The sequence below is a fragment of the Phalacrocorax carbo genome, chromosome 9 (assembly GCF_963921805.1).
Source record: "Phalacrocorax carbo chromosome 9, bPhaCar2.1, whole genome shotgun sequence".
NCBI classification, from domain to species: domain Eukaryota; kingdom Metazoa; phylum Chordata; class Aves; order Suliformes; family Phalacrocoracidae; genus Phalacrocorax; species Phalacrocorax carbo.
Window position 1 is genome coordinate 19,198,966 of NC_087521.1, and position 23,893 is coordinate 19,222,858.

Sequence of the window (23,893 nt, forward strand, 5' to 3'; positions counted from 1 at the left end):
GTCATACATGGGTTGCCTCGTCGGTGATTAACGCTGTCCAAAGCACTAAGAACAAGCATCAGTGCTGCAACTCCGCACCGGTCATGTCAAACCCTTACTCAGACACCAGTTCATACGTTTCAGGCTTCATCTTCTTAGAAATAATACTCCGGCCTCATTTGCACAGGGAGCATAGAAACAGATGTATTTGTGCAAGATGCTCTAACTCTTTTACCTTTTAAACCTCTTTAAAGAAGCAGCTAAGTTACAGATACAGTAAAATGAGCTATCTAGAAAAGCCAAAAAGCAAAACCAAATTGATGGAACACCTCAGAGACTGACTACAACCCAATAAAATAAGGGACTAAATAAAATCCTCTAATTTCTTAATCGATCATACATCTTAGCTAGCATTTGCTATTTTATGCCTTTAATCCACTAACTCATTTATACATTAAGTTTGAAAATGTAGACCTAGTTACTCTTGTGGTTTATCAGTGTGACCAAGGCAAGTTGTGATATTATTAAAAACAAAAATCTCCTCTCTCATCAGCCACTGTAGCAAAATTTTAAAGAGACAGATCCAGAAGTACTCCTTGACCTCTCTAGACATCATACAGTAAATAAGGCGTTTTCTGCCTGAGACACATATAGAAAACTCTTTATTTGGTAATAGATTAAGTTATTGACACAACGACACCCAGGGGAACTAGGTGGGGAAAAGTCAACACAAACTAATGGTAGTGTAAGATTAAACTGATTTAAAAAAAAACAACAAAAACAAACAAAAAAACCACCCAAAAACCCAAAACACCCAACAACTTTACAATACACCTCATTTTTTTATCTCCAAATTGCTGTAAGCAGCTGCAGTGATCAAAATTGGAACCGCTTGAAGGGGAGAAAGGATTAAAATCAAGGGAACAACTTCAGATTTGCTCTAAAAGACTGAAAGGGAGGTCTGACAGAAACAAAAAATAATAGAGAGAAGAAAATCTTTACAGAGGTAAAAATGGGGGGAAAGGGAGAGATATAACACATCCTGGTGGGAAGGACAATCTTTGTCACCAAAATATTATAGAACTTAGTATTTTGCTGTACTGGTATCTCCAGCCTAGCATTTGGATGGCATAGAAAACATTTCCAAACAGGAATGGAAATATCGAGGTTTCCCGGCAAAACATTAGAACATATTTACAGGTAATTTTTCCTCCATAGATGGGTTTCTGAATTTACAAGAACAGGGCAGATACACCAAATCTCTAGCACAAAAAGGGATATTTTTCTACATCGCTGTGTATTTCTTTGTACATTAAATATATTAGATAACCCTGTGTATTTATATTTCAATGCATTTCTTTAAATACACACACAGACACGTTTGTACACACGCAGCTGATCAGATGGTCTGGCCTTAGCTATTTTCCTTTTTCATGTCCAAGAGAGAAAACTTATTGTTCTTGTTTCTCAGGAGAAATAACTTAATACTTGAGTATCAGAAACTGAGTGCTGAAACTCAACATATGATTCACAAAGCAGCATATCCTGTTTTATTACAAAAAATCCCAACGTATGTATCCACACAAAATAACTAAATTACGTTTAAAAGCTGCAAAGCGAGGATGTACTGGAAAAATATGAAAATTAAAGATAGGCAGGAAGTGTTCTTAGTATCTTCATTCAATTTGTGCATATACGTAAAAATCAGGACTGGAATTTCCCATCACTCTGTGAACAATTTTAATTTCAATTTCACCTTATCCTTCCTGTGCACTAGAGAGCAGTATGATGGGCTAACACACAGAAATAAATACTGTCAGAGAGAAAGAATTTATTATCTTTATTGTACACAACTGCAACCACTGTAAGACTCTGACTTATAAAGGGAAAGGAAACTAAGAGAAGTAACATGTAAGAAGCAGCCAAGAATCCTATAATGGTATTTCCAAATTGATGGAGGTTGTCCTAAAACAATTCAAATAAAAGTTTTGGTTTCTTTGCTAATTTGTGGTCAGTATGAAACGCATTAAAGAGAGGATAAATTGTTTTACCAGCCTAAAAGCCTTCTGGACTTTTCCCAAAGATTACCTTTGTAAGAAAATGAGAGTTTATGCCATTCTACTGATTAAAGAGGACTGGTTTTTAAAAGTTCATCCTTCAGGATCCAGATACAACTTCTCTTTCCTTTACAAAGGGAGAGGGATGTGAGGAAGAAGTTCTGTATACAAAAGATTCATGTCACAGTCTGCTGCCTTGGCAGGTGTACTTCAAGTAGCTTGGAATCGGTAGTGTAAAGGACTGCTTACCCCAAAAGAAGCCCTAGCTTTGGTTTTGGTATTCCTGAACACACTGTACTTCTACTGATAAAGAAAAAAAATCCTACCTCTTTCCCTCTTGGAAGTCCCAATTCAGTTTCAAGTCTGTTACAAATTGCAGTAAAATCAAGTGATGTGTTCACAGTTGTAATAATGAAGTTGGCCATCCCAGGGCTCTGCATACTTTCAAGTGTACAACTGAAGAATTTCTAGCACTAAGATTTATTCCAATATCTGAAACAAATGGATTATTTCCACACTTAGCTTAACCCACAGCAGCGAAACGTGCACACCACTGACCACCCTTCCAATTTAAGATAGCATCTAGTTTTCTCAACTGTTCAAATAACATTGAGCTCTCTTAACAATATGCCATTTGCATTGATTTGCCATTTCTTCTAGATAGTCAAGAAATGCCTTTTACATAACCAAAAACTTACCAATCTTTAACCAGCATGACAGAGACCTGCTCTGACCAGATGGGAGAAATTCTTAGCATGTTAGAGAGGAAAAATTATTGCTAGTGTTAACCATGAACAAAATCAACACAGACAGCATACAAAACCACAACACATGAACATCGCTTGGACTAGATATTCATCACTGGTTTTCCCATAATTTTCTTCTGTTTACTGGTTATGAAGGTTTGGTTTCCCCAGGGATCCAAAAACATGTGACTGTCCATCACCCAAGTAGGTCATAGCAAGAGAGCATCTTAAAAATTCCAGAGCTTCTGTTTTAATTATCTCAATATAGGTCTGTCTCAAGAAACCTGACATGCCGTCAAAGAACAGCCCAACTTGAAAACAGCTTTCCCTTGCTGATAGCATATCACCAAAACTGCTCATAGCAACACAACTGCAATATTATTATTTTAGTAATCTCCACGTAAAGCACGGGCTTATGCCTCTCTCATAGCTGTGCTCTCAAACAGACTCTACAATTATGAAAGCCAAGATTACTTCTAATATCAACCACCTTCACATTTCAGGAATGCCAAACAGTCACAGGCTCTCAGCATGGAGCATATGCTCCAGCTCATCAGCCCAGAGATTTTGATGGCAATAATCACAATAATTTCACAGTTATGGAAAATAAAACTTTACATACTCTACCATTTTCCAAGTTACCGTACAAATTTTACCACTAGTTTCTAACTGCGACTTGTTCAGAGAACTGCTGTTATAAAATGGGATCTAACTGATCGTACGCAACGTCCTGGCCATAGGCCACTGAAATGTCATACCCTAAGCCCCAGCCTAGCCAGAGGTGGCCTGGCCCCAAATTCCATGTACAGAAAAGGTCTGACACCGATTCCTGCCAGACTTGTCTCTGTAGCTGCAGAGACCATGTCCAGGACTTCCCAGCTACCTGACAGACCCTTAGGAGATGCTGTCACCGTGCTACCAGGCATTCAGAAACCCTGGGCACAGGCAAACAATCCCCATGCTCTAAGCAGTCTATGGCTCCTGGTGGGGAAAGGAAAACGTCAGAGGAATCCTGGATACATGGTAGTCCTGGTAAAGGAGATAGCCACTGAACAGGAACCTGCCATTTCTGTATCTAGTCTACATCTTCCTTCACCCAACTGAAGTCCAAGGGTGGCACAGTCAGTTTTCCACATGTAAGTCAGTTCCGTATGTGTGGTTGGGGGTGGGGGGAAGGACATGTCTCTGGACAAAAGCATCTGTACTGATGTCTAAAGAAGGGCCAGTCACAGAAAATGCTTCTAAAAAAGCTGAGATCAGCTACCAGTGATTTACAAGAAGTGGATTCCAGCATTCAAATTGCAAAGCCACAAGGACATCACCTACAGGACCAACCTGAGATGAAGCCAAGAACATATTTGAGGCCATTTAGCAGCATCTCTAGAGTAATTCTACCTGCAGGTTACCTCAGCACTAAACTGTTTGGGCCAGGACTATCCACTCCCCACCCCCTCCATGATTTAAGTAGCCTCCCCTTCCTGTCCTACACTAGTTTTTGGGGCAGCCAGGCCAGCACTGTGGGGACCTGCAGCAACAACAGCAGCTATTTCTTCAGTGTGTATTGCATAGTGCTGTTTAACTGCCACCGCTCACACAGCAGTTGACACTGAAGGTAAAACAGGCAGATACACACAGATGTATCCTCTCCTCTGCCCAAGGTTAGCACTGCAGTAGGACTTGCCTTGCAGCATTCACCCACACCCTCCAGTTGTCAAGGGAAGTAAACAAAGCCAGTAAACTTCATCTTGAGTCACTCAGAAGTAGTAATTCCATAGTGACTATGTGGGACTGTTACAAAATAAGCAAATTTATCGGTAAAGATAGCAAAGACGCCTATGCAGATGTAAAACATAAGTCACTGAGTTTTTAAACACAGTAGGAATTTAACTCATCTTGTACTCTGCAACATTATCTAACATTAGCAAGACCTGTCTGCTGCAGTTAGGTTTTCTTCCTTCTCAGCTTTAGAAGCCAAAGGTAGCTCAGATGTTTTGGTCACAAGGAACATAAACAGCCAGTGGTCACATTTCCTTACTAATGGCTCCAACACAAATGTTAATAGGACCACACTTCAGGCACTTAATAAATAACAGCTTTTTCCGTTGTCTTACACACTCAGCTTGAAAAACAGGAATAAAAAGACTATATACATACTGCACAGCTAATGCATAGCACCCTATATACAAATGTCCTACATGGAGCTTAAAATGTCACACCAAAGTGACCATTTCTGTATGAATCACTGCAATCACTGTCTCTCACTAGGATTTTTTTATTGGATTCACAGTGCTAAGGCCATTTTAAGATCCTCTCAACAAACACGTGCCCTTACCAGCACCCTCAGGACCCCAGCCACCTCAATAGGGTTTTACCCACTTTCACAAACAAAGGAATTTTACTTCTTCAAATAATACAACTGCAAACACACTGAATGTTAATAATAAATAAATTATTCAAATATTTGGTCTCTACGGGAGCACCATCTGAGTCATCTTCCTGAAAAGTAACTCCTGAAGAGATTGTCAGGTACCCTTCGTATGTGTGCCTGTGTGTGTGGGAAGGGCCAACAAAAAGAAAAAAAAAGTTGATTTAAATAATAATGCAATGTGAATGAAAAGTGATTTATTTTAACACAGAGATATAGCAGCTTTGCTGTTAGTTCAATAGGTTGACCAAAGGCAAGTCACCAGCAAACATAGAGCATGACTGTGACTACAGTTTCAAAGATGGTGGAACTGGAGGTTGGAGAAGCAATATTTGAAGAGAAAACATGGTGAAGTCAAAAGGTTTAGTGCTCTTCTGATGAATATAACTAAACTGGACACTCAAAACCTCAGATCTCCACAAAAAAACAGTAATTTATGGAGTTAAAGAGTCAATTTCCAAGTGTACCTCTAAGAGTAAGGGGTTTAATTGAAACTTCATTGGGGAAAAACAACCCCAAACCTAAAACACACTTCCCTGAAAAAGCTAATAAACAGCACCGTTGCTTTTTACAGTTAGGTTCCCCCTGTTTAAGGTTCTCCCATTAGTGGAGCATCGGAATATGATATGGAGCCAGTATTTTGTAGACTGGCACCTCTGCGCAGTGAGAAGCACTATTACTATCCTCATTTCATAGAGCAGAAAACCAAGGAATTATAACCCCAAAGAAAGAGCGTTTAGATTCTTGGGGAATATGAGATGCCTACATACACATTAGGAAACTAATGTTCAGTTGGATTTGGGTCTTGCCCAAGGTTGTGTTATATATAGATCACAGCCCCTGAGTCTACCAATCCTAGGGCTAGACTGCCTTGCACCATTTTTGGCATTTCTTCTGATAGTCGTAATTACATTTAAGTATTATATAATATTAAATTATCTGTAATATATATGCTACCTTGCCACGTTGAGCTACCTCACCTCTAGGTAGTAGAAGAAAACAGAGCAGTTCTCTCCGAGTTTGGTTTTCTTTTGAGGTGCACTGAGACATGCAATTCTAAGAGTTAAATACACACAGAGTCTTACTAATCCTCTCTTCTTTCAGCATTCCTGTTCCTCCTCTCGTCACCCCATTAGCACCAGCAGGTACGGATACCCTGTGTCCCAGGATGGGCTGCACCTCTCCCTCACGTGCCCAGGACTTGCACCTGTCCTGTTTGTGCAGTGGAAAGCAAATGAACTGCATTTCCACCAGAAGAAAGCAGCCCACTATGCCTGCAGAGGCCCTCAGGTGATTGTTAGCGGGTGCTGGCAAACACATCCCAATTTTTCATGTTATTAACAAGAAAACACATGTGGTTGCATACACATGGGAGTCTTTTCTTTTGAATTTGTTGTCAAATTCCACCTTGAAGGTAACAAGAACTCCTCCTCCCAAACCTCTCCAGAGAAACGACTGAGTAGCTGATATGGGTAGTACTTGCTCTCCAAAGAAACCTGTCCCTTCTTTTGTTATATTTTTATCCTAATGTCACTATTAACATAAAAACGCAGGCTGATGCCTTCATTTATAAGAGGGGACAATTCTAATTTAGCATTCACAAGGGAAAGAGCAACAGTTGCCCCCTTTCTGCCTCCTCCCTGTTGGCTTATTTCCAACTTAGCAAGTGCTTATATTGATAGCTAACACTTGGAATCGTGAAGTCCCAAATCTGCTCTCTCATTTTGTACAATTACTCAAAGGACAGTGGATTAAACGAACTGTTTGGTCATTTCAAGGATTCTCATGCTCATTAGAGAAGAAAAAGATCTCTGCGTGCATGTGTTCATAAATGAGCTGGTTCCCCATCTTTTTCTGTAGGACTTCTCAGGACTGGTCTGTCCACATTTTGTACAAAATAAACTTTCAGAATTAGGGATGCAGTTTTCTTGCTCTCTCAAATAAATTACCATTCTCATCCAAGAATAAAGTGACCTGTGTGCTTTGGCAATTTCCTTAAAGTCTCATGTTATGGTCAGATATCAGATGTCAGTACACTAAAATGTGAAAGCCACCATCTTAGATTGAGGGCACCAAGGGTTGGTATCTTGCCTGCAACAGCAGTCCCCAGAGTTTCCATTTCTACTCTGCAACGGACTCTGAAGTCACTGTCTCACACTGCTTTTGGTGATACCTGACCCTGTGAAGACAGTGTCTTCTGTTTTTCCTGCCAGAGCTCCTCACAGGTGTTGCCACCTACAGCCATAGCAGCTGGACCAAGGCAGATCACACATGGGCTGCTGGAAGCATCAGTCAGAGATGAAAGTGTCCCATAAAATGCCTTCCCAGAGGAGAAGAGGCCAAGCCATCCCCATGTGAGCATCCTATCGCTTGCTCTGTTCTGGAGCATGAGGATGCCTGCTCCCTGCAGCTGATGGTAGAGAGAGAATAAACCAGCCTGTCAGATCTGGGAAAGACAATCCCTCCTTTCTCAGGCTCCCTCAGCCAAGTGGGACCGGAGGCCACAAGTAACTCCTCACTCCTCCCCTCCTGTGTTCTGCAAATGGGATGGGATTTTTGCCAGTCTTTTTTTCTGTTCTAATTAACAGAGAATTGTAGCTTCAAAGGAAAGACATGCAGTGTGAATTCAGTTCACTGACTGCTGCAATCCTGCTCACAGGTATGAATCTGGGTCTACAGGACCTCTGGAGCAAGAGCTCATATCTTTGATTTAAAATCCATAAGCAGCAGATTTAAACTGTACTGGTCATCAGAAGTGGAAGTGGAGGACCTTGCTCACACAAGAAAGCGGACAGCACAGCAGGGATCATGGCTCTACCTCCAGTTGGTCAGGAATTGCTCAAAGCAGCAATCCAAGGTAGACCATCTAGACACAGTGATGAGGGCCATCTCCATTTTCAGTTCTAAGAACAGCAAGGACTGGATGACCCAGGTTCACTTTCCTTCCTTGGATGATGAAGAATCACTAACCATGCTACCATGAAGGCTTGCTTCTTCCAGGCTCTGACTAGAAACTCAGGAAGCTTACCCAAGAATGGCATTAAGCCTTGCAGACATGTACTTGCCATAAACCAGACAGGAGGCATTGCTTTATGTCAGCTGCTGCCCAGTCACAGGGCTCTTGCATCTTCCGGAGCAACTTCAGAAGTTCTTGCATTCTTGTTTCAAACTCCACTGCAGCAGCAACAGCAGATGCAGAGCAGTCTTTTCACTGTACGGCGCTCTGTTTCCATGCCAGCTGTAATTAGACCCGCAAGCACCTTCTACATACGCTTCCTTGCAACTCAGGACTGGACAAATTCAATATGAGAAGACATAGTAATATGTTCATTTTGTTTATTGAAGTGTGAGGGCAAATAAGAAAAAAGAGAGTGGTAAGTTCAGTATTTTTTTTTTCCTCAAAATGAAAGTTGCATCTTTAAGAAACAAAACTGATCCCCTCCACTGTCCAGTTACATCTTACAGGTGGAGCTCAGCAGCTGGAATTTACATGACTGCTGCTAAAAGTTAATTTGAAGATGTATGTTTAATTTATTCAGGAATAATGTTAGATATATTGAGAGCAAGAGAGTTTTATTATTACCATTGATCTGTGAGGAACTGCATCCTCAAGTTTATAACATGAGATTAATAGCAAAGACAGAGCAGAGGCAACAAAACTGACCTTATCTGAACATGATGCATTAGTTTCAAAGTCTTGAAATTAATGTGATTATATCCCCACCTATCTCACTCGGCACAAGTTCCTGAAGACTTTAGAACAAGTCTATATCTTTTCCACTGTAAAGACTTTTTCCTGTCATCTATTTTATTAAATAAAAATGGATGTGTTATGACAGCTGAGAACAGAAAAAACAGTGGGAACAAAGGCCCTCCATACAGCACATTTTAAAAAATTAACCCATGATTTGAAACAAAACCAAAGTATGTACAATAACAAGTTACAAAAAACCAATAGAAAATGTAAAACAGTAAGAGCAAAAGCATGTTTTATCTGGGAATCCTGAAGGATAGAATGCAGCAATCTCCATGGACACACAAGTAAGTTTTGAGAGAAGGTATCAGAGTCTGATAAGGCTGAAGGTTCTACCTCCGTTAAGCTCTGCATGGGATTCCATGAGACCAAAGAGCACAAGATATAAGGAGCAATCCTCACCTAGCAGAAGGAGCTCAACATTTCAAAAAGCACCTGAGCACGTGACTCAACACAAAAAGTAAATTTATTGTTCATTTGTTCTGATTAGAGAGTTAATGCTAGGAACAACAGTACCATGATCCTCAAAAAATAAAATGAGGTAGCCATCTTGTATCTAATAAAATCATAAGCAAAAAGAAAATTACATATATATTTTGTTCAAAATTCTTCAACAAAGTACAAGCAAAGACAGCCAGAAAGGAACAGAGAATTAATCCTGCTCATGTCAAAGGCAATAAGAACACAGAATAGTTACAATGAATTTTAGCTTCCCTTTTTCTTCCTTTGCTATTTTGAGGTACTCAGATAACTGGTTTCTTAGTCACTTTCTCTGGAGAGATATGTCAAATGCTTTACAATAGTTAAGATTACTTTGCCAAATAGTTCAGGTATAAAATGAATGGAAAGCAGGAGCATCTACAAGTCTGTCTTGGCTAACAGAAGTACTATTGTGGATTTTTTTTCTCTTCATTCTCATTCCCCAGACCACAAAAAGAGCATTTTCCTTTACAATTCCAAAGAAATGAGGTGTGACAAGTGCATATGAATATCACTTTTACTAATATTTCAGAATTATTCCATATTATTGTCTATAACACGCACTGAACATTCTTTTCAAATGTAGTAAAACATTTATCGAGTAAAAATTATTTTAAATCCCTTTGTTACCTAATCTTTTGCCAATCAAAAGGCAGTATTATAACCTGAAATGGGTAATTGAGTCAATTTTTCATTCTCTTGTTTACATTCAGCTGGATACAAGCACTGGAAGAAGAGACTTAAGATGGTCAACGTAAGGTAGGGCTCGACAAACCTCTCCACCTGCTCATCTCACACCTCCCTGCACCTGCTACCATTCCTCTATATAGGTCTTCCAGAAAAAGACAGTCAGAAGCAGCAAAGAGGTGGATGCACTATTTCCATGCAACCTGCTGAAGCCTGTACGTGAAAGAGTTCATTGTAGGGAAAAACAGGAGACAGAAAGACAGTAAGAAAGGCAGACTTTGTTGAGTTGTTTTCTTGTTTTAAAATTAAAACCAGCAAGTGTTAAAAGATGACTTTAATGAGGTTTTTCTTCGCACTCTCTCATCCTTCCAACCTCAGACATATCATGCATATTAGAGTTCAAACTGGCTGCATTTTCCACTTGAAATGGCAACACAGAATGCCAACTCAGTTAAAGGTCTGTTAGGCTTTGTTAGTTCCTTGAAAAGGCAGTCATCTCTTTTTTCCCTCTACTCCTTTAATATGCTGTAATGTTTTGGACTTTTAGGATTTTTCCCCCCCAACTTGGAAGGCAGAGGAGGGCAGAGAAGAGGGTGGAGAACAACATACTCTTCTTCATTGGGAGAAAGCTTAAACAACAACTGAAATAGAAAGGACTACAAAATAGTTGTTATTAATTCCTGGATATCTTCCATCATAAGAAGAGGTAAAACATTTGTGCCGCACAGTCTTGACAGAGTAGTTTACATTTTATGAACTCAAATTACAGACTGTATATGTGCAGGTACACATTTAAAACTGGAATTAACTGAAAATCAATCAAGCATATCCATTCACAATAGTTTCTTTTTTTCCTGAGAAAAAGAAAATTTTTTAAAATCTACTTCTTTCCATTAGAAAGGACTGCAAAGGTAGCAGATCTGTCCTATCAAAACTAAAGCCAAATGCAGCCAGATTCTACAATTTATAGCCTCTCCGAATGTTAAGAAATAATCTGAATGCTTTAATGTATTTAAAATTTGTTTGAACAAATCTCAGCATAGATATTAGATAACAGAATTATGCAAATTCCTAGACATGTGCAAGGAATCAGTTGAAAAATATTCTCAGGTAAACTACAGATGCTGGATTACTTTGGGGTGTTGAAGGTGAGCAGTACTGCCTGCTAATTATTTGCTTGTGAGCCTCATTGTGAGTAAGGCTCCATCCTATGTGATTTGGAGAAATGTTCTGGAGAACATTATACAACATTTTTTGCCAGAAGAAGGCCAGAAAACTGCTGGCACCATAAGAATGAATACAAAACTGAGATATTTCATGGCAAAATACTTGCAAAGACCAAAAAAATCATCCTAAATGGTATAAGTTACTTTTGCACCATAGACAAATGCATGCAGTCTAGGGAAACAGCCTTCTGTGTTGCCAAGACACTTCCATTAAGAGCAATGGTAGTTCTATGTACTCAATGGCAGAAATGTAAACATACTCAGCAGTGAATAATGATTTTAGAAAGTCTAGCAAGAGAGACTGAAAATCTTCACCTACCAAAACTGCAGTCATACAGCTTCTATCATCCATCCAATGGAAATAAGTTATTTAACATTCCTCTATGAATATAAGCACCCTTAAAAATTGTATGTTCCTTGAGACACATAGTCTGCCACTGTTTTTCCCACTACTGCACTGCTACCTACCTTTGGGTACATTTCTCTATCAGCACAGTTAGGGAGTAGAAGAAAGGATCTGTCTCAAAGAACAACCTGACTTCATCCACAGAGCTAAAAGCAGTGTTCCTGGAACATTTCCTTCTGGGCGCTGTTTATCCACACAAAGGAAAGGAAAAAAAAGCCACCCTTTGCTGTATTTCACACTATGTAAATTAATAATCTGAGGAAAGAAAAAAAGCAGCAACTTTCATAGACTACACTCACTGTATGTAGTAAACCATCATTTTCAAGGCACCAGATACGCAATAAAGGAGACAGGTTAAAGGAAACAAAAAACGTTTGGTTACTTCTTGCCCAGTTATTATTACAAAAGCTGTGCAATTTGCAAGAGGTATGTGTTAAGTAGAGCAGTTACTCCAAGATGTAACATCCATCACCTACCTTGTAGAAGGGCTCCATTTCTCTTGAAAAAGGTGCTTCCTGGCCAAATGGGTGGACCTGATGTGCTAAAGGTAATAAGAAATAAGTGTAAAGAAAATCTCATTCACATCAAACAATTAGAAGTTACTATTTGCATGAATTCTGTTTTGGTTTTAAAGCTAATGTATGTAATGGTATTTTTGCCTTCAAGCAAGGGTCTAAAATTTCATGTTAAAATATGTCAATTTGATTCAAGATTCACGTTCTCTTCACAAGGAAAAACTCCTCAGAAAAGCACATGCCCACACTCTCTTAGAAGAAGAGAGAAAAAAGCCATTTGGAATAAATAAATAAAAAAAACCCAAATCAATGTCAAAAATATTTACTGAATTCTCAGTACAGCAAAATATACTCCCAAAGCCATCTGCTAAAAACCCAAACGCTTTATGGCTTTTATTCAACCATAGCAACGTGCTACCCCAGCTAATGCATCAGCCTGGAAAAGCCTTGGCCAGACACCAGGCGGGTTCTGTGCTTCCACCCGAGCACTTCGCCCACCAAAGCCCCTCACACGCAGTGGGCACCTCGCCGCGCCACGGAACACACAGCTCAACAGGCTGTCCCATGAGCACCAGAATTAATGCAGCTTGGTCTTTGCGTGCTTCGTGACCAGAGTGGCTCCCGCAAGACCCCGGTAGGGTGGTGGCTGTGGTGGACCCTTGGTCGCCCAGACGTGCTGGACGCCTGCCTGAACCAAAGCCCTTCCCTGAACTCGGGCCACTTCCAGGTCCCTCTTTCGCTTCGCTTCGCCTCCTGCTCGCGCAGAAGCAATGGCCTCCGAGAGGCCTCTCCCGTGACAAGCGTGGCTGAAGTCGAAGAAAGGATTCAAACGTGGGGAAAAGAAAGTGAAGGAAGCGGCGGGGAAATACGATCCTCTAAACCTTGTTTCAGTCATTGCCTCGGAGCAGATCCATGGTGCTGCAGGCAACAGGACTGTAGAGCAGCCACTCCAACAACCTGTGGTGCTGGCGGAGAGGGGAGGCTGTGAGGAAGCGCCTGATGGCAGCCCGCACCCCTTCTCTCCTGCAAAAGCACCAGAGCACCGCTGCAAGGACACCACCACACCAGAACAGCTCTCCTTCCTGCGGCAGCTGCCCCACAGCATTCCCAGATGTAAAAGGTAACCTCACTCGTCTCTGAACAGGGCAGGTGACTGTTGGCCGGGCGCGCCCCTCCTGCGGGTCCAGCACAGCTCGCCCCCGCCCAGGGAAACCCACAGGCGCTGCTGCCCAGAGCGAGAGCGCTGCCGCTGCTCCTGCTGCACGGGGGTCCTCCATGGGAGAGGCACTACCTGTAGGAGCTTGCCGACTGCATCCTAGAGCTCAGGTGCAGCAAGTATTTTAAAAGCTCAGTACTTAGGGAAAATGACTAAAATAATGGAAAATATGTGCTGCAGCGTTGTCAAGGCAGGTGGAAGAGACAGACTGCCAGGGAGTCCTTCCTGTAGTCATGAAACAGGTTTCAAAGTCCTCTCAAGCTTGAAGACAATCGTAGGTATTTTAATACACAGAGCTTTTACTGAAATTAGTATCATGAAACGACACTATCGATTTATAAATAATTGCCCTACACCCAAATTTGAGCGCAAATTAAAAGCAAGGGACTAAATATCCTTTTGGTAAGATTACTGTAAGCCTTTTTAAGGTAATCCACCTCCCTCTTTGGATGCAAAATGTGAGCCAAGCCTCACACACTGTTTCTGTTGAAAACTAACTTTTGTCCCCTCTTGAGTTGACTGCCACTACACAAAATGCAATGAAATGGAAAGCAGATGTTGTCTATTACATGGACAGCATCAGCAAAGCTCAGATAAAATGCCATACATAAAAAACGCACTGATATCACAATTATTCTGCAGAGGCTCTTTTGCTAACATATAAAAACTTCACTGTGTTAAACACTGACTGTAAAAGGATACAAAGCAATTATATGAGTAATAAAAGCCTTCGATGCTCCTGAACAAAAAGGGGAGTTGAAAGAGAGAGAGAGAGAGGGAGACCAAAATGACTAAAAAGAAGTTAAGTAGGTCTACATTCGTACGTGCTGGAGTGCGCTGGGGCACACACTCGTCTGAATACACACGCTCACTTCATAGGGCTTGATGTAACCAATTGTTTGCATTCCTTAGAGCAAGCGCCAGCTCTTCAAGTGTAGCTCCTCAACTCACATGAAGGTCAAGAGCTGTTGAGGGTATTCACACTCCTGTAGGACAGGCTCACAGTTTTATAGCACATCAGAGTCCAGGATAATCTCTGGGACAGGACCCATCAAGCTACAAGTGAAAAGCTGTAGCGTAGTCTTTATACTGTATAAATTTGCCACAGAAATCAGAAATCACAGTATGGCAACTATATGCCTCTCAAAAGCCCAAGAAAAAAATGGTGGAATTCTGAAGTGAAGCCACAGAAAAAATTTATTCCCAGGCTGCGTATGCCTGTATGTGGCTGGAAGAGGGTTAAAGAAAGGAGAAGGAAAAGCATATATATCTGAATAGACAAAATGTCTCCACTAGAGAAACAAAGCCATAGTGATTTATCTTATTTTCCAACTCGAAATAAGGCCCAAGGCTCCCATAAAAAACTCCATCTGATTCAGCACAAATCTACGTGAACTGAGAAAATTAACTGTGCCTTCCCAGGGAAGGAAGCTAAAGAATTCAAGCATGTAAATAATGTACCGCAGTGACTGGTCAAGCCTTTCAAACAACAAACTTCTGTGTTTGCAGGGCTTTGCTGAAGTTTGGCTATGCCTGATCTGTGTTGGATAAATTCTCTTTCTGTTCCCGAACTTTTGCACATGAAGTTTCAGGTGGTATTTATTATTACAACCTATTTAAAGTTGAGAAATGACAGAGTTAAAACATCTCTCACTTCAAAGTGCTCAAAAGCTGCTTTCTCCCTGCTCCAGATTAAGAACCACTTGAAGAAGTTCATTCTTCTAAAGGCCATCTCTAACAAAAAACCATTTGGTCCATCCCAGGTGTTTCTCAAATGAACTGTTTCTTCAGTGTAGCCTGTAAACTACTAGAGAAGAGTGGCTGGTTCTCCTGCAGAATTAACAGGATATTTACAGTATTTAGGCAAAATAAAAATGCAAAATCTGGTTTTAGAAAATTCTTTAATAATCAATACATGCTGTAAGATTAATATTTATGCAATTAGCATTATTGATGGCAGAGTTTTTCCCCAAACTTATCAACTAAATGCACTAAATCAGTATTTAATTTCTTATAAACCCCACAGAGCTACCAGTGAAAAGCAGTTACTAGTTTGAAGTTTTATATCAGTACAAAGAAACTTGTGGCCTAATACATTTTTGTTACGCACAGGTTTGGACTGATTTAACTCCCAACAGGGCACTTGGGGACTGGGGAGACAGACTTGGATCAATCGTAAAGAGCTAAGATTTCAAACTAACATCTTGAAAGAACACGAATTAGTATAGTTTATGGATAAGACAACCTGTGAAACACCAACAGTTACCTGCCAAGGACCATTGGTTTGATTTGCAGAAAATACTACCATTTCAAGCATACCCTCAGCCAAAGGGATAGCCCGGCTGCAACACTATTTGTAGCAAATGCATAAAACAGGATCCGGGGGTGCAAGTTCATGTCCATCCAGTGCAGGGTCCACCTCTCTCTGAAGCACAGTCATGGTCACTGTGGCATCCGTGCACCACCACAGGGAGTAAATGAAGTATTCATGTAATTGCTGAAAACCAGCAGCTGAGAGAACTGACAACCATCAGTGTTTTAACCTGTGAGGATCTGCTTGTCTGAAATGGGATACCTGATTTTTCTGAGGGAAGGCTTTTCCATAGGAAGATGCTGCTTTGCTGAAATCTAAAACATTCCATGGGAATGTGTTGATTTGGACACCACTCTGCTGGAAACCCAGCAGATGTGGCTGGCTAGCCAGCCAGTGAGGGTTTGTGGCAGCCTGCCAGCCCAACCAGGAGCTCCCAGGGCATGGAGAAGCAGTAACGCATGTGAGCACACCCCCCCTTTAATTATTTCTACCAAAATGTATGCCACACATTTATAAAAATCTTTAAAAGATGCATAGGCTGCGAGAGACTTAAAAAAGGAAATATAAATCCTTTGTCTTCTGGAATTCACATTAGAGCAACGAGACTGTAGTTCTTAAAGCCAAGCACACCAAAAAAAAAAGCCAGGGTATGAATTCTCTCTCACATTTGCAGTATTTCACAACTATGCCAAAAACTCTCACGGACCTCTTTGTCAGAGAGGCCTGATTAATAGATTTAAAAACCCCCAAACAACTAAAAATTCAAAACAAATTCAATTGTGTGGGACTACATGCCACAATTAAGGGATGATGAAAACACAGAAGAAAGGCAATAAATACAGGCCAATGACTGTGTTACCAAATATGTCCAGAGGGTGATGGCAAGCAGGCCGATGCAGAAAGGGGGAAAAATAAACAAACAAGCCAACAACACCCCCCCAACAGAATGCACAACACACACTTCAAAGTCCACTGAAGCAGAGAGCTATTAGCCCAAAGAAGAAAGGCTCAGTGGGGAGGCAGGGAAGATGCTCCACACACACCTTGACCCACCATGGTCAAGAGGTGGTAAGCTCAGCTACTGGGGCATAGCAGGTGCCAAGGCATACCCTGGCTCTCAGTAAAGCCTGGAGTACGGGGCAGGACAGCTCAGTACAGGGTAGAAAGACAAACGGTGTCAGCTGTAAGTTAACAAGCTGTTACACACAATAAACCCAACACAGAGCCTGTAGTAAGCAAACAGCTGCTAGATGACAAACAGGCTGCAGTGACACAGAGGATCCCCTCTCCAGCCCTTACCAGTGGCAAAAATGATGGGCACAAGCAAAGATGATTGACTGAAGCGCCTGTATGTCCAGCTCAGCCCACAGATTTAGCGAAAGGTGTGGCAGGAAGAAATACAGCTCTTCCTCTCCTGGCAAGAACAGTAAGTTCCCAGTAATGCAGAACAAGTGGATGGGAGAGCACCCGAATCATTGTAGTCACCACCCTTTGCCCCAGGGTTGACAACTGTTATCAGGACAGCAATTTAATTGAAAATTCCTGGGAACAGAAGCTGCAGCTGCCAGATGAAGGGAAGGAAGGCATCGCTGTACCTGCACTGCAAGTACTCCATTACCAACCATCCACACTGCAAAAATACCTCACTGCAAGTCTCTCCGACACCTCTGACAAATCGTGAGCTGAAGAAAACATCAAGGACACCAAACGTAGAAACAACAAACCATTTTGTCAAAGAGTAACCAGTGGAGCATCTTGCAGGTATAGAAACCCACCTCCTAATGTTTCTGGAAAGCAACTAAACCACAATTATTCTTACGTGCAAGTTGCTGAGATAACAATAGCTGCAGGTACCTCCATCTGGCTGAAGCCCATGAAACCCTGTATCTTGTGGCAGCACAGAATGATGTTCTTGACAAATACATTCAGCTCGCTATGCAAGCTGGGCTCAGACTGCTACCATAAGGTATATAAATGGATGTCCAATTAAGCTGGAAGATCATAATTTTTACCATTCCTTGAGATGTAAATTTAGGATGGGGTGGTAACTAAGAAAAAAGCTTAAGTATACTTTTGTGAGAACACAGCATCTCTTTGATGCTGGAAGATGAATTGTACTTCCTTATGGCAGTCGCCCTGTGTAAGGCATGAGAAATATTCATGACTATGGCAATGAGCAGTCCTCTTGGCTCCCACGCTGCACAAATGTGTTCTGCAGAGTGGCTGGTGGACAGCATGGGAGGAGGTCACTTGGCCCAAACAACGTGGCTTGCAGAGTGAACACAGGACAGACGGCACTTCCTTCTGGTTGAGGACTCCTCTAACGCTTGTCAGCTTTTCACTGCTTCCACCAGAGAGCTCAGATCCTTCTACTGCCATATCAGCTCTGTTTTCCACACTCAACTTTAATGACAGTACTGGACAGCGGCTAAAAAGACTACTGCAGTTAATGCCCTACACCTGGGCACATAATCACAGTTGTATTAAAGAATTTATCGCTCCCATTATGGATTTTCAGAAATAGAGAAGCATTTTGATTCTGCCACACCTCTAACACGTGTTTTGTTAACAAGGAAAAAAAATTTAGAATCCCTGCCAGCAGCTTGCTGGCAGTTAATATCACAATTAGCGATCACCTAGCAACAGGCAAGCAAGCTTCCTCTCCAATCAAAGGGAAAAAAACCTCTGCTAACCTGGGCTAATGACAATACATGAAAAAAAAAAAAAAGTATCTGGAAGGTACGTGTTAAGGTATTTCCTGATTTTAATGAAAACTGATTACTTTAGAGATTTAAAATCTATAAATCCATTACTCCATCTTCTTGAATTTTCCATAACTGACAAAACATTATTCTTAAAGAGATTTATGAATTCACAATACTAATTTTTAATTTATGAAGGCTGATCTAATATTCTGGTAATGCTTCTCTTTCCTCTGCAATTCCCTCTTTTATTGTCTCTCAGTATCTCTCACTTACTGTGACACATGGGATCGAGACTTTAAGCTCCTAGATGGAGTCTTTCCTGGTTTCTCTAGGGTGTCTAACATATTTTCGAGCGAATAATAAAATTTTGATCTCTTGAACACTCTAAATGAGTTTTCTACACGACACAACTGCCAGAGGGATTACATCTGAATTTTTATTAAAGACAAAAGAAAAGTTGCTCAGGAAAGCTATTCACGAATGAAACACCTGAAAATAAAATTTCATGTTACTTTTTGAAGGATGAAGGAAGTTGGCCAAATCTTTACATTCTCCAAAGAGCCAAAGCCATTCTCCTTCCACTGTCTCCACTTAAAATAATTAAGCAAGAAAATGGAGAGAGGGGGGAAGAGAAAGAAAAAAAAAAAAGAATTAAAAAAGCTTCTCAGATTTCCAGAATAAGGGATGATAAAAAGGGTAATTCCCCATTTCAAGAAAAATATTGTCATGTGTCTTTTGGAACCCACCAATGACTCTGCTGTCATGCTCAAAAGACCACTCTCAATGTCAACAACATATATGAAGCCTTCTTCTGCCCTCGGTGAGACTCTGTAGCCTTCAGCCAGAATTTTGGTCTTTGCCAACAGCTGAATATATTTATGGACAGCAACAGAGGATTTGGTTTTTAAATAGATTAAAAAAATCATAATTTCTAGATGGTTGCTGTTTTAAGAGAGATGGCTATTTGAAGTAAGCCAGCCATAGTGCAAAATGAACATTTCTCACTAATCTGTGTTTAAATATTTTAACATATTTATTGTGAACATATTAAGTTCTAGGCTGAATACTGAAATAGAAAAAAGTCCAGATAAATTTGAAAATTCATGGTGAGACAACTGTCCCATGTTACTTTTCATTAAAAAAGATTTGTCTCCATTGGGAATTAATTGGGAGACGCCAGCTATCAGCCTCCAATTCTACTTCTGCCTCTACCACTGAATCACACTGTGACTTCAGGCAAGTAATTTCATCCCTTCTGTCTCAGTTTTATTTTTCTTCTTTTGTGTTAAAAACAGGAATAAGTTCTTACCGACATAGTCTACTATCTCTGGGAGGAATAAAGAATTGTTAAGCAACAGCACAATAGGTGAGGGAATAGTCTTTTGAAGTGCATGTAGTTAAAGAAGAAACAACACAGCTCACTTCTAGAGCATAGGTTGTTATTTCTTCCTGCTTTCCTGACTTTGAAGAAAAAACACTACAGGTTGCTTCACACGCTGTAGTGCTGTGTTTCTCCTTATTTCACAACTGCTATTAAAATGGTTCCTAGACTATCTATCACTGGATGAAAAACTGGTGGTCGTCAGGCTGGGGAAACTTCAGAGTTATGTGAACTTGCTCATGTGCTACGGAGCATGCCTGTGCCAGCTCATGCAGGCGCCACAGGTCAGTCCCCTGAAGCCCAGATGAATAGAAGAACCTGTTTACGGACAGCCATTGGCCCCTGAGACCAGAGAGGACCGTGGCCTCTTTTGGGCCATAGCAGCATCAAATGCTGACCTGGCCAGTGGGGAGGAGTTTGATTCTCTTCTATTCTACAAAATCAAAAATGGAGCACTCCAGTTTCCTGATTATAGCCTTTGTTTGCTGCAAAACAAGTGAGGGGGAAGCCGAGGTTCATTTCTGTTTTGGTTTTACTCGATTAGAATTGCCCTGGAAGAAAAAAGGTCTCCAATCTCAGATTCCAGAAAATAAATGAGTCCTATGAATTACCTACATTTAGGCTCACCTTCATTTTCAACTTGATGTAATGAGTCTGCTTTGACAGTTAACGCTAGAACACAGACAAGACTCTGGAGAACTTCCACACCGACCACCTGAGGAACTGAACTGCATGAAACAACAGAGCTGCCACCCAGGCACAACACTGTAAGCTCTACTAAAGGAAGCATTTCTCCCAAATTGAAACTGATTACATTTTTATAAAGCCCATGGTCACCCAATTGACTTCTGTTATTCTAGTCCCAAATTCTCCATTTATTGTTTTTGCAGAACTTCAAACAGCTTTGCTGGTAGACCTGCCTGGGTTTCATAAATACTTTCTACAGGAGGCTCCCACACATGTTTCTAACCACAGCTTAACCATGGCCTGTCAGTCAATTGGACTTGAGATTAATGATACGCACATCTCTGCTAGAACAGCTTGTCACCCATTAGTAAGCATACACCGCTTGTTAATTTTAAAGACACCAGTGTACCTTGAACATGCACAAAGTTATAAACATGTGCATATGCAAAAGGACAAATCTGATTTCCAATGAAACAGAAATAGATGGGGAAAAGGAAGGGGAAGCCTTTAAGTGCCCCCCTCCAAATGCTTCATGTTGGTTGCTGAAATTCTTGTTTATCCAGTATGGTGCAATTCCCCATTTACCTATTTAAGTACCAAGGAAACTCAAAACTAAGCATGACCTGCAGGCTGCTGCCAGTATGAACTCCCCCCTCCACCACTTGCTCAAAGCCAAGGCACTTACCAGCTGAAATTTTCCATACTTGGTCTTTCTCATTAATCTTGAATGAATGTGGTTCAGATGATTCAGAACTAATCTGGCTTCTGGAATTACAGAAGCAGAGGACAAAACAAATGTTTAACCTCTCCCCTGGAACATTTAACCTCTCCCAGATGCTGAGGGTATTTTTCCCTGGGAAGCTTAACATGCTTATAGGCTTCTCAGCACTGCTGCAGAGGAGTGTGCAGAGATTTGCAGTCACTGGGCCATACACCAAAGTGTTTGATGGATATGTCACAAAGTTATATAAAAGCAGAAAACATAACAATAATAATAGTAACAAAACAGAAGTGAAGTACTCACGTATTTGGAAAGCCCCAATTATGTTTTATGATTGATCTCAATTCTACCTCTTCATGCATATCTACTACAAGGCTCCTGCATTCAATGGTCACACTTTTATCCCCCAGAAGATCAGTGCTTGAAGATCACACTGCACAGCATGCAAGGTGCTCAAAAGATGCATGACAGTTTGTGGGTGCTTCTATCACCAACACAAAATTTTAATGCAAAAATATCAAGTTGTCCTTAGAGCTACCTTTTTAGAAATAAACTGCCAAGGCATAAAAAATTTAGCATCAAAATTTGTCAGTTTTCACTCATTCACATTCCTGTGAATTCTCAGCTTGAAGCACTCAGAGCTGTATTTTAGGGATGGCAGAGGGACAGACCAACACGCACATGAAACTACAGCACCTAACACCAGGCTATTTCACCTCGCAGTCTGGGTCTACAGATGTAACAAAAGAGGGAAGAGAATATAGTATTTTTTGCATTCAGAAGCACTGCAGAGACATAACCTAGATCAATCCTCCCACCCACAGAGCTACAGAGGTACCATTTTCATTCACAGAAAGGCAAATATACACACAGACATAACAGCATACCTCCAAAAGACCCAGTAAACCCTGTCAGACCAGGACCAGCCCCAGGACACCCCACGTCCCAGCTCCAGACCCCTCCGACAACCCCCACTGCTGTCGTATTAGTGCTCCTCATCACCGACTGACATTAGTTGCACCTACAAAAGTTCAGCTTTTCTCCTGAACAGATCCCAAATGCCTCAGGTTGGATGCAGAGGAAATTAAAAGCAGAGTTATAATACGCCCTCCACTGTACAGTGAATTTAAAGCGAATGGCACAAGTTTGACTAAATTCTGTCCTAACAGCCCGATGCAGTCAGGAGAAGACAGGACTTTTCCACTTACACCAGGGAAGTCTTCAATTCAACAATGCCTCAAATTCAAGGGGCAGAGCAGATGCCACCTCATAGGTATTTATGCTGCCAAAGTCTCTTCCCTTGTTACAGCCTCTGCTAAAATTAAGAAGCCTCACTGAACTGTGGCTGGGAACTGTACATGAGCTGTACTTATCTGGTCTCCAGATAAAGAGCACTCCTAGTTATTTTTACAGTAGCAATAACCACAGCACCCAACTCCTGATACCTTCTACTTAACATTTTCAAAGCAGAGCTATGAAATAATGAATTTCACATGTTCTGCAAAGCTAACGGTAAACAAATACTTGGAGGACTTAATTTTGACTCATTTTTAAATTATCTGTAGCCACTTTCATCTTAGCAGAGAAATAAACCTCCCACCTGTAATAGGAAATAAAATTCAGTGTGCATCTTTATCCCTGATCTTTACCTCTCCAAACACCTTGTTCAGCCTGTTGAGAATACTAATGTTCTACTTAATAACATTCTAACAATTTCTCAAGTTACAATTTTACCTACATGAATGAAGGAACTCACTAAGGAAAGGAAAAGCTGACCGTCGCATGATTTATAGCGAGAAGCCATCCCACTACCTATAAGCCAGAGATTTGTCACACAGCTGATGAAGCTGCATCTCTACCAAGGAGAAGACTACTTTTCCAGAAACTGTCTTACAATATTGTTATTTAACAAATCTCAGCTTCCCAGGTGGAATCCACGATCTGGTCTACATGTACCTCCATTCGCTGTGTCTCCTCAGCCATCTGTGCAGAAATTGGATGCGACTCAGTAAGACAGGGTTTAAACACTGCTCTTTGCTCTGGGATTCTCAGCAAAATGCAAAGGTGTAGAAATAAAGGCTGTTTGAGGAAAGGTGAAGGTGGGCAGGCAATTGCTTTTGTGATGAGATACTGGCTTCTATATCTTTGCTTTGTCCACTGCAACTTTGTGTGGGGAAGGTTGAAAAAAATCATTACGGACATAAAAAGTCACAAAAAGTTGCAAATATTTAGGTTTACTGGTTCTGCACGGTATATTTAAACAGCAGTTTGGTAACAACCTTGTACCAAAACACAAAGCCTAGAAAGAGAGTCGAGGACATTCACTCTCTCTTGATAAAACTCAAGAAAGTTAAAGAATAAAACCAAATATGACAATCCAGCAATCCTCTGTACCCCTTGCTGAACAGCTTTGCTCTAACAGCCAGTGGAGGAGACTGCAAGCTCTCCCCTCAACAAACCAAGAGGTTCTGGGAGGTCCATCTGCTGGTGGGCCACCCCAAAACCAGTGGTATTTCACTAACAAACAGCAAAATTTTTGTGGGCACCAAAAGGAGCTGCTAAGGATGGGCATGGTTATCTGTCAGATGTCAGAT

The 23,893-nt window shown here is 41.0% G+C and overlaps 1 protein-coding gene across 5 annotated transcripts in view; it reads right to left on the reverse strand.

Moving 5' to 3' along the window:
• FOXN3 (forkhead box N3) overlaps nt 1–23,893 on the reverse strand; it is a 219,186-nt gene that overhangs the window by 66,104 nt on the left and 129,189 nt on the right. For all 5 annotated transcript variants that reach the window (XM_064460546.1, XM_064460550.1, XM_064460549.1 and 2 more), the window contains exon 4: nt 12,237–12,301. In XM_064460546.1, coding sequence (XP_064316616.1) covers nt 12,237–12,301 — 65 coding nt within the window. The remainder of the gene's footprint in view (nt 1–12,236; nt 12,302–23,893) is intronic.